General features: G+C 55.9%; 1 protein-coding gene across 44 annotated transcripts in view; it reads right to left on the bottom strand.

Annotated features, from left to right (window-relative positions):
• Window positions 1-367: 367 nt before the first annotated feature.
• Window positions 368-11556, bottom strand: part of MADD (MAP kinase activating death domain) — a 40585-nt gene continuing 29396 nt past the window's right edge. For 12 of the 44 annotated variants that reach the window (XM_069554099.1, XM_069554105.1, XM_069554124.1 and 9 more), the window contains 6 exons: window positions 5847-6011; window positions 5537-5609; window positions 5323-5429; window positions 3293-3362; window positions 1572-1618; window positions 368-1274 (listed from right to left, as the gene is read on the bottom strand). In XM_069554099.1, the coding sequence (XP_069410200.1) occupies window positions 1170-1274; window positions 1572-1618; window positions 3293-3362; window positions 5323-5429; window positions 5537-5609; window positions 5847-6011 (567 nt within the window). In that variant the 3' untranslated portion in view covers window positions 368-1169. Of the gene's footprint in view, window positions 1275-1571; window positions 1619-2083; window positions 2718-3292; window positions 3363-5322; window positions 5430-5536; window positions 5610-5846; window positions 6012-11556 lie in introns of all 44 variants that reach the window. The other 32 variants (XM_069554114.1, XM_069554121.1, XM_069554116.1 and 29 more) reach the window with 5 other exon arrangements.

Genomic DNA, 11556 nt, shown 5'->3' with positions numbered 1-11556 from the left:
CATGAAGGCTGGTCCAAGGCTGCTTCTCGGAGTCCTGCCCTGCCTCAGACACTCCTGGTCTCCAGGCCCTGGGGGAGGCCCAGTCCTGACACCTCTCTGGGGAGCTGAGGCCCAGGCCTCAGTCTCTTTCCGGCCCCACTGAATCCCTGCTCCCTGTCAAAGCCCAGTTTAGCCACTCCCTCTAGTGGCCCACTCGGGCAGAGCCACCCTGGGGCCACCCCTCGGAGCAGGCCGGGCAAGGTGGGGCGGGCACGGCCTCACCTCCCCAACTGCCTCCGCCGAGGGTGCCTCTGTGGAGTCCAGGGCCGGCCCTCCTCGCGCCCAGGCTGAGGGGCCTCACTGAACGCACGGCAGCCGGGAACCCGTGGGGAGTTGAGGACGTTTATTTCACATTCACACCTCTGTACACTGTCTATAAATAGTGTGGAGCCAAAATATTTACAGTTCCCTGTTGCCTGCTCCCAGGCTCGCCTGCCCTCACACACGAGTGGGGCCCGGACTGGCCTTTCCCCACCCCACCCGGCTCCGGGTGGGGCAGCCTGCAGCCTGCAGCCCTGGGGGTCTCCTGCCGAGGCGGGCAGGCCGCAGGGAACCCAACGCTCAGCAGCGAAAGGGGGTCAGCATGGCCTGCTGCGGGGGGAGGCTGTGGGAGCAGCCGCCAGGCAGGCCTGTGCCCGTGGGCAGCGACTGCTGCCTGGGAACTGCCCGGGGAGCAGGGCGGGCCCCGCTGGCTCTGCTGCCTCCTGACCCCTCCCGTGCTCACCCACCCTTCACTGGGGGTGGGGACAAGCCTGCTGGGTCACAGGGAAGAGAGGCCGGGTCTGCCCTGAAGAGCCACGATGTCACGGACAAGAACCACAACAGACGTCTCAACAGCACGCAGCAGGGGGCTCGCACTGCGTGTCCTCTCGCGTTTTCAGGAGCCACTGGCCCGAGAGATGTGCACACACACACACACTTGAGCCCCGAAGGGACCGCAGGCTGGTCTTCTAGGGGAGGGGAGGGAAAGGTGGGACAGACTAGCTCAGCCCTGTGGGACACTGAGACACACACTGAGAGCTGTCTAAGCTGCGGCGAGAGGCCTGCAGAGGACACGCTGGGCCACCATTGGCGCGCTCGGCAGCATCGTGCCCGTGGCAGCAGCGAGGGGCAGCCTTTGGCCCTCCCCATCAGCTAGAGAGGGGCCGGGGCGGGGTCCGGAGGTCCTCCTCACTGCTGCGGACTGCAGCCACATACGAGAAGAGACACAGCACAGAGTAGCAGATCTCGTGGGCCTGGGGGAGAGAACCAGCCGGGTCAGTGTCAGCGGACGCAGGCTCTGCATCCTCACTCGTGGACGGCTGCCAGGTGGGAGACCCCCGGCCTCCAGCTGAGGAGCCCCCGCGAGGCCAGAGCAGGCTGCGGGAGGGGAGGCAGTGCGCCTCTGCCGGGCCAAAGGCCTGCTCCACTCCAGCGGCACCTCTGGCCTCTGGACCACACTCGCCTCAGCCACTCGCCATCGCCCCGCGCCCTGCGAGGCCCGCCCCCCTCCTGCCAGAGTCGCCCTGGGAGCCCTCTGCAGACACACTCACCATCGGCGTCTTGTACTTGTGGCTCACCACTTCTTTAATTTCAGGAACTACAACCGGACGGGCAAGAGACAAAACAAGAGAGTTCAACACTTCAGAGCAATGATGCCACGCTCCCCCAGGCGGCGGCGCCCGGCACAGGGTCCCCTTCCCCTCTGGGCCTCACCCAGCCCCTGCGAGCAAGGGGACACAGGCCCAGACGCCCTGAGGTCCGCAGTGGCCCCTGGCTCCACGGCCGCGGCTTGACCCATGGGGAGCGCCCCAGCCAAGAGCAGGCTGGGCTCTGCCCCGCTGGCCGCCGCTCCAGTCCTGGCCCCTGAGGACCACAGCGGGCGCACCCAGCTTTTGGCCAGAAGAGCAGTTTCCTAGCCTGTGCCTCGCCTTGCTGGGGCCCCGAGCACTCAGCCCCCTGCCCAGCCCCACCCTCCAGTCAAGGCAGCAGACGCCCTGTGCTCCCAGCCCCGACACGGAGGCTCCTGAGGTGGGATGAAGCAGGGGCGGGACACTAAACCCACCAGACTCGGGAGTTTCCTTCCCTGATGGCAGGAGAGGCCCAGGCCTGCCCGTGTGAGGGAGAGCGTCAGAGGGCCCTGGAGCAGACACACCGAGCAGCAGAGACAGGCGAGGACGGCGCCCGGGGAAGTGCCGGGGAGCGGCAGGCAAGACACACGCAGGTCCACGGCCCGGGGGGCAAGACTGAGACCCCCGGCCCCAGCCCTGCGGGGCTGCTGCGCGGCCAGAGCAGGGAAGCAGTCCCCGGCCTCAGCCCCGTCCCAGCCCTGAGACCAGGAGTGGGGGGCGTCACACCCCCAGGGGGCCCCTCCTCCTCCTGACCCTGGGAGGGGAGTTTGGGGCCCAGGGTTAACAGGGAGTTAATACACTCGTCCAAAGTAGAACAAGGAGCCCAGGTCCTTCTCCTGAGCCGGAAGGCCCCCCTGCCCCCGAAACATCTCTCTGGCAGAAGAGAGGAAGGCGTACAGAACCGGTGAGCCAGCGCGGGTGGAGGACATGGGGAAGGAAGAGGGTGGAGGGAAGGTGAGGGAAGGTTGGCGATGGGAGCGGCTGGCCTGGGCAAAGGGAGCCCGCCCACCTGGGCCGAGGCGGCGGGCGGGGGCCTGGGAAGGCAGCGCGGCGAGGTCACTTTACCTGCTGGAGAACGAAGGTTTTCATAGCAGCGATGAGGGGCACAAAAGAATGAAGCACAAACACAGCAGGAACTCAAAGCCCCAGGGTGAGAACCCAGGTGCCGCTCAGCCCTGGACGTGGGGGGGAGCCTGGCTCCCGGCTCCCTAGGCCTGCCTGCGCCCCTGTGCGCCTCCCTCCGGCTTGGAGGCTGCAGGACCCTGGTGTGGCCCCGGGGCGGCTGGACGAGGCGCTGGGCTGCTAGAGGGACCGAGGCGGGCTACGTGAGCACAGCTGAGCGGGGGCACGGCTGGGCCGCTCTGCCCCCAGGACTTTCTGACTTCTGCCTGGTCCGGCCCAGCCAGCTGGAGGAACCCCTGAGCACCAGCACTGCTCTGGGCCGGCATTAAGCCGCTGCTCTGGGGCCTGCTCCCTGGCAGCACCGGCTAGCTTTCCTGCCTCCCTTCTCGTCCTCCCTACGCTCCTGCTCCTCCTGACCTCTCTGCAGAGGTGCTTCTCTGTCTCTAGTCCCTCCTCTGGAGCTCCGAGGTTTGAGTTACTGCCATGTGAGTCCAGACCTAAGAGCAAAATAGTGTAATTACCAAATTCCTCCAGGACAAAGACGCCTCGGACTGTATTGCACTTTTTAATGTGATTCAGCTCTATGAAAACCTGCAAGAGAGGGAGGGAGGGAGCGGTAAGGCCCAGAGGCTCCCCCTCCGCCCGCAGAGACCCCTCTCCCAGCTGCAGCCCCGCGCCCACACCGGAAACCTATGTCCCGAAGGGAGGGCGCCAGAACCCACACACACACAGCTCAAAAGCGCCAAGAAGCGAAGACAGCAGAAAGGGCAGTACCTTCCGCTCCTGGCCGGAGGAGAAAGCATGGGAGAGAAAGGAAGGTGTTAGTTTTAACGGTCAAAGCCAACCCCGAGGCCCCTCTGCCGGCCTGGGCTGCCTGCCCGCACCCTCCGCCCAGGGCAGCGCTGGCAGAACCCAGCGCCCCGGGGGGCCCCCCGCCCTGGCCCCTCAGCGCTCTACCCCGCCATGCGTCCTCCTCCGGCGCAGAGGGCTGGCACGGGCACAAAGCTCTCCTCAGACTGTCCTGGGGGAAGTGGGGGCATCTTCCGTGAGACAGGATCCAGGTTCTCCCTGGAATGTGTGGTGCCGGCAGTGACAGCTACCACTCGTGAGTGCCTACTGGGAGTCTGCACACACTGTCTGTCCTTGAGTCTCCGGGGTGGGGCATCCCGCACAGGTGTGGTATCACCACAGATAGGACACCGAGGGTCAGGAAGGTTTTTGCCCGAGGATAACAGCTGGCATCTGAATCTGAGTACATCCTGACTCCAAAGGCCACGCTTTCCCCGCCTCAGCAGAGCCCCGCCAGGGGGCCACCACGTCTTCCACTCCAGCTGACTGTCAAGAGGTAGAAGATGGCCCCGAGACCAGGATCTCAACGTGAGCCAGGGTCTGACCCCTCTCTCCACAGCATCTGTCTCCTGGGGCAAAGCCGGAATCCAGACTGCCCTGCACACACTGTGTAGCTCTTAGACGGGAGGTCTGTCTGGGGCGGGGGCAGGGGGCGGACCAAGGTGAGGATGGGGGTCATTCACTGAGATGGGTTCTTCAGAAGGTGAGGCTCTGGGGGAGGCCGCACCCTTCAAGTGCAGCCCGAAGCCTGGTCCCCAAGAACTGCTGGCGCCTTCATGGTCCAGAAGACCGCTTAAGTAAACCCTCTGCAGGTGTACCCTAGGGTCTCGAGTGTACTATTTACGGCACTACCGTGACCGATAGTAAACGTGCTTCTGCACGTACCCTGCTGGGAAGCCGGGGGGCTGCTCCCCAGCACACCGAGCTGCCCTGAGGGGGTCCTGAAAGAAGAATTAAAATGGAAGCGGGGAGGGAGCCCCCGAGGCCAGGCGTTCACTGTGCACTCGGATCTGGCTCAGAGCCTCGGGAGGGTGAGGGAAGGCACTTGTGTGAAGAGCCAGGACTGGGAACGGACCTGGGATGACGCGCCGGCCTCAGAAAGCAATTAGCTTAAGGAGCGTCCACTGAGAGAAAACGTAAGGCTGTGTTAGAAGACCAAGAGGAGAAACGGTAAGCTCCTACGGTGGAACCACAGGGAGGGCAAGATGGATCCCGAAGTGCTCCCCAGGTGGGGTCACGGGCCGGCGGGCGGGGGAGTGGGGTCTGCGGAGCAGGGGACGAGTGGGGCGCTCAGAGGAAGGAAGAGAAAAGGAAGGAGGATCAGCAGGGTGCAAAGGCAAGTTCACACACACGCTTCACACGCACAAGAGGACCAGCTGGCCTAGACTCACAGCGAAACCACAAGCAAAAGCACACCCTGGAGCAAGGGAAGGGCCGAGGAGACGCTCCCACTCACACTGAGCTGAGGCTATGGGCGGGGCGGGGCCCCTCTCCCCGCCCCCCCTGCACGGCCTCCCTGCCTCGGCTTTGCGGGGTGGGGGCGGCCAGTGTCACTGCGCCCTCCCCTCGGATCGCCCTCTGGCCCAGCTGCCCGGATGTTCCCACTAGCCCCGGAGGCCTGGCTCCCATTTGCGGGGGGAACCTGGACACTGGACGCCTGCAGCGCTGGGGCTGGAAGCCTCGGGCTGCTACTCTAACCCACCTGGTTGTGCATGAACTTGAGGTTGATCCCTTCGAGGGTGACCTGCAGCAAGCCCCCTTCACCAGTCTTCATGTCCTGCACGGGGAACTCGCCACCCAGTTCCGGCCCTGCGGCAAGGGACGGGCGTTATCAGCTAACGGAACGGGCCTCTCTGGGCGGATGAACACCAAGGAAAGTCAACGGAAGGCATGGGCTCAGGGCCGCCCCTCCTCACCCGGCTTGATGCTCTGCTGGCGGGCGGCGGCGCGCTCCATGCTGTCCTTCACGCAGTAGTACAGCTCCCGACACTGTGGCACAGGGGCCGGCCGGCCGGTCAGAACAGGCCCTCGGGCGCGCCACCCCTCCGTCCCTGAACCCAGGACCTCGGAGGCAGCTTTATGTGGCCCACGCCGCAGCCAGGGGCACGTGGATGGTGGTGGGGGAGGCCAGCGTGGCTTCCGGAAGGGTCCCTTCCCCGCAGGGAACTCAACGTGTGGCCCTCATCGCCTGCCCCACCCGGACACACGGAGCTCACGGGGAGGTACCTTCTTAGTATAGAACTTGTTGAGCTGGGTCTCGGAGCCGTTTCTGCGCCACAAGCACAGCACCTTGGTCTTGGGGCAGTAGGTCATGTTGATGAGTTTCTCGTACCACCAGCGCTCGTACAGCGTCCCGATGTTACTGCGCAGCACCACGCAGTCGTCACACACCTGCGGGGCGGTCGGCGGCCCTGGTCTCCTGGGTCTCCGCCGCCCCGCCCCGGGGACGGGGGCACAGCGGGTGCTAGGAGCATCCCCCAGGTCAGGGTTCTCACCCGACACTCAGCCTAACCTGGGGGGAGACGCAGACCCTGAACGGCTGGGCACGCGTCCACCCTAAGGGCTGTTGTCAAGAGGAGAGGCCGCTGAAACGAACTCGTGGGCCCGGAAGGAGGCCCGCGCCTCACCTCAGGGATGATTGCCTCTCACGCGCTGCGGAGGTAAAGCGGAGGCCATCTCCGCCTCTATCTTTCAGTCTTAGGAATTCTCTCTCTAGTGACCGGCACAAAGGCAGGGGACTAGGGCAGACTTAGCCCAGGAGGGAAAAAAAAGGGAAACAAGCATATTTCCTAATCCTGGCTCAACTCCAGTTCTGCACAGATTCTTCTCAAAAATTAATTACGCCAGTGACACATGGCCATTGCTTAATGCAATAATAAAAAAAAGTTATCCAGCACAGGGCAATATAAATTAAAAGGCCAAGTTCTCCTTCACAGAGTTCCTCTTTCTTGCTCAACGTTCTCCCACAGCCCAATGAATCTGTCCATCTGCCTTCAGTTATGGAGGCGGCAGTTCAGCACCATGGCTAAGGACACTGGGCTAAGATCTGACTGCCTGGGTTTAGATTCTGGCTATCTCCTTACTTAGCTGTGTCACCAGCAAGTTAACCTGTGTTTGTATGTCCTCATGTATAAGATGGGGACAGCAATAACTTCATGGAGTTATTGTGAAGATTAAGTAAGTTAATGTGCATAAAATTCTCAGAATAAAGCCAGGCACGTACAAAGTACCCGAGAGTCAGCTGCCATACCAATAATACAACTGTGATGTAGCCAACAGAATAATAATTCTGACGACTATACTGATGATCCTCAAAGCCTCCTGCATAGGAGACTTGTCTTCCTGAGTCCTGACCACGCTCTGTGTTGATTTCACACTGGCAGCACCTCAAACTCATCCTGCCCAGCTCTGGACTCTGCATCTCTTGGGCAGCTCCTCCCTCTAAGCTCCTTGAGTAAATGGCATTTCTGTCCCCCCAGCTGCCTGAGCCAGGAATGAAAGGCGTGATGTGAGACCTCAACATTCCGCCCCAAACACCTCAGGACACTCTTCCCCTCCCCTACTCCACTAAGCACTAACTCTTCTTCAAGTCTAAGTGCAAAGATCACTTCTGGGCATCGCCCACAATGCCCAGGCCCTCTGCTGTGTATCCTCATGACATCTGCCCCCCAGAAATCTCATAATGCTCATTATCCTTTATGACACTGGGTGTTTAATTACCTGACTTTCCCAATAGCTTATCAACCCTATAAGGGCTTATCAACCCTTATAAGGTTGCCCTATAAGGGCAACCCTTACCTCCCTGATTCACTACTGTAACCCCAAAGCCAGCAAAGCCAGCAGAGTGTCTGGCTGTAATGTGTGCTCCATAAACACTGCGTGAAAGAATAAGGAACACACAAGACTATCGGTTGTAATCTACCTACACAAGACATTGCTGGGGTCCAAAAGCCTGAGGAAGAAAAGGGCCGAAGCAGCTGCGTGGGAATTTAGAAACTTGAATTCTACCATGGCTGAACTCTGTGCTTCTCTCCATCTTTCAGATAACCCTTTAAGAGCATCATGTAGGGCCTTCCCTGCGGGTAGAGTGGATAAAAAGCCGCCTGCCGATGCAGGGGACAGGGGTTCGATCCCTGGTAAGGGAAGATTCCACGTGCCTCGGAGCAACTAAGCCCGTGCACCTAGAGCCTGTGTTCTGCAACAAAAGAGAAGCCACCGCCACGAGGAGCCCAAGCCCCACCCGGAGGAGCAGCCCCCACTCGCTGCAACTAGAGCGAGGCCACGCACAGGAACACACACCCGGTGCAGCCAGAAACACGTGACTCTGAAAAGAACTCAGGGCAAAAGATACCCAGAAGAACACATGATTTCTAGGCTAGAGACACAAAGGCAGTAACGTGCCATACTCGTCAATGCTGGTGGAGGTGTAAATTGGCATAGTCTTTGGGATGGCAATGTGGCAAAGCCTATCAAGACTGTAAATGTATCCAGTGGCCACCTGTATCTGTATGGCTGTGCCCCTCTGCTGTCCACCCGAAACTACCACAACGTCGTTAATCGGCTGTACTCCAGTGCAAAATGAAAAGCTTTTAAAAAGTTGTAAACATATGTAAGCTTGATCCAGAAATGTCTTTTTTTTTTAAATTAATTTTTATTGGCGTATAGTCGCTTTACAATGCTGTGTCAGTTTCTGCTGTACAGCAAAGTGAATCGTCTGTAGGTATAGCTCGACCCCCTCTTGCCTAGATTTCCTTCCCATTTAGATCACCACAAGCATTGAGTTCCCTGTGCTGGAAGTAGGCTCTCATTAGCCATCTATCTTATACATAGTTTGACCCAGAAATTCCACACTAAGAATCTATCCTATAGAAATTCTCATGTGACTGTGCGAAGATTTATGTTCAAGAATGACCAGTTAATCCTTGTTAAAAAAAAAAAAAAGTGGGAGGGACTAGTTAAATACATCATGGCACATCCATAGAAAACCTAACGGTTGAGCATCCATTTAAAAAAGATTTCTATAATACGGAGACATACTATCGCTACATCTGTGATAAGCTAAGTGAAAAAAGCCAAATTATATAACAATATTTGTAATCTAATATCACTTTTAGAAATACTGAAATAAAATTCCATATAGTAAGCTGTATTCATACAATTATCCTGAAGTGGAGAAGGCAATGGCACCCCACTCCAGTACTCTTGCCTGGAAAATCCCATGGAGAGAGGAGCCTGGTAGGCTGCAGTCCATGGGGTTGCTAAGAGGCGGACATGACTGAGCAACTTCACTTTTACTTTTCACTTTCATTCACTGGAGAAGGAAATGGCAACCCACTCCAGTGTTCTTGCCTGGAGAATTCCAGGGACGGGGGAGCCTGGTGGGCTGCCGTCTATGGGGTCGCACAGAGCCGGACACGACTGAAGCGACGCACCAGCAGTAGCAGCAGCATTCATACAAATACACATTTTTAAAAAAATCTGAGAGGATTCACACCAAATTCTCTAACAGTGGTTACCTCTGAGACACGCCATTGGCAGGAAGTGAAGGAAAATTTTTACTTTTTACTTAATTGACTTCTATATGATTTGAAATGTTTCCCGCATATACTCTTACTTTTGTAATTAAGATAAAAGGCAATAAAGTGATTTTTAAAAAGTCTTCAAGTTGTTATCCAGCTGATCACGCAGCCAGCAGCCTGTGCTGAGGACGGTTAACTCCGATAGCCTCACAGTAGCCAGGCGCTGACAGAGCAAGCGTGGTGCCCGTGCTTTGCAGTACAAGGCGGAGCACCTATGAGTTGACGGACTCACCCCAAGCTCCACCGCCCTCGTCTGAGGCTCCACGTACAGTGGTGAGAGTGGGTCCCACACACCAGAGAACCCTCTGCAGAGATTCACCCTGCTGCAGGTGTCCGAAGCAGCCCTCGGCTCCAGCAGGCACTCAGACACATTCTATCACTTCAAGGGGACATGAAAACAACAGCCTTCCCCGCTACATCACCATCTAAGTTTCCGCTGCAGAGCAGATCCCCGCCCTATGTTCGCTGGATTACCTCTTCAAAGAGCTGTGACTGAGAAAATCAAATTCAACTGAACCAAAAGGCAACAGGGTGTTAGCTAATTTCACTGCTTTATAGAGGAGCTTTACTTGGCCCTTAAATTACTTAGAAAGAATCTTAGAATTTTAGAATTAAAAACACCGAAATGAAGAAAACGTGGCCAACTTCCTTCATAATACTGGATTAAGGCAGGATTTTTCTAGCTATGACTTAAAATCCAGAAGCCAGAAAATAAATGACTAATTAATTCAACTATAAAAAAAAAGTAAAAATTCTGCACGGCAAAAAATACCATAAGTTAAATCAGAAAGTAATGCAGTGCGGAGGTCAGATTCCCATGTGTGAACCCTCGGACCACAAGCAGAGAGCTGACCATGTGAGGCAACCACCTAGTCTTGCCGAAGTACTGAAACCAGAACTGAACAAACCTCCAGACTGAACCACTAGAGTGCACAAATACAAGCGAGAAAGAAACCAGTTACACAGCACCAAGGAGATGCCATCAGCAAAAAACACTGAAATGTAAGATGGCTCCTCCATAGGGCATATTTTTTCCAACAAAATAAACAGCCACATGGAAGAGAAACTATATGTTAGGTGACACTTTAGAGTCATAGCAACCAAAACTATCAATGCCTCTTCTCTTTGACCCAGCTATCCCACTTCTGGGAATTCTTAGATAAAGCTCCTTTCATGCATGAAATGAAGCAGGCACAGCATCATCCAGAGTCACACCACTAACAATATAAAAATCTGGGCGAGAACCAAGGGTGTGTATCTACTGACTGGCGAAATAAAGTGTGGTCTAGTCACATGGTGGAACACCACACGGCTGTAAAAAGAATGAGAACATGCTTTTTGTACTGAGATGGAAGATCTCCAGGATATGTTTAAGGAGAAAAACAAAAAGGTTCAGATCAGCAGATATGATGTGCTACCTTTATGTCTGTGGTGCTGGAGAAGGCTCTTGAGAGGCCCTTGGACTGCAAGGAGACCCAACCAGTCCATCCTAAAGGAGCTTAATCCTGAGTGTTCATTGGAAGGACTGATACTGAGGCTGAAACTCCAATACTCTAGCCGCCTGATGCGAAGAGCTGATTCATTGGAAAAGACCCTTATGCTGGGAAAGATTGAAGGTGGGAGGAGAAGGAGACGACAGAGGATGAGATGATTGGATGGCATCACCGACTCAATGGATGTGAGTTTGGGTAAACTCTGGGAGTTGGTGATGGACAGGGAGGTCTGGGATGCTGCAGTCCATGTCGTCACAAAGAATCGGACATGACTGAGCGACTGAACTGAACCTTTATGTAAAAGAGTAGGAAAATAAGAATTTATGTTTATATTTTATTGTGTTTGCATAGAAAACCACTGGAGGACATAAAGTGGTTATAAATAAAAGTGGCTGCCTATGAGAGGAAGGGGTGAAGTGGTTGGAAAACCGAGTGGAAGGGGGTAAGAGTGAGATAAGACTTGGCAGTGTATACCATTTCATGTTGTTCTGACTTATGGACAATGTGACCGTATCATCTATTTTATATAAAAGACAAGACAGGGAATCATCTATTACATTAACTTATTTGCATAAGAGCCTGACAATCCATCTAGTCAAGGCTATGGTTTTCCCAGTGGTCATGTATGGATGTGAGAGTTGGACTATAAAGAAAGCTGAGTGCTGAAGAATTGATGCTTTTGAACTGTGGCGTTGGAGAAGACTCTTGAGAGTCCCTTGGACTGCAAAGAGATCCAACCAGTCCATCCTAAAGGAGATCAGTCCTGGGTGTTCATTGGAAGGACTGATGTTGAAGCTGAAACTCCAATACTTTGGTCACCTGATGTGACGAACTGACTCATCGGAAAAGACCCTTATGCTGGGA

Source organism: Ovis canadensis, chromosome 15, assembly GCF_042477335.2.
Source record: "Ovis canadensis isolate MfBH-ARS-UI-01 breed Bighorn chromosome 15, ARS-UI_OviCan_v2, whole genome shotgun sequence".
NCBI lineage: Eukaryota > Metazoa > Chordata > Mammalia > Artiodactyla > Bovidae > Ovis > Ovis canadensis.
Note: the sequence above shows the minus strand (reverse complement) of the source record. Positions and strands in the feature narration are given on the sequence as shown.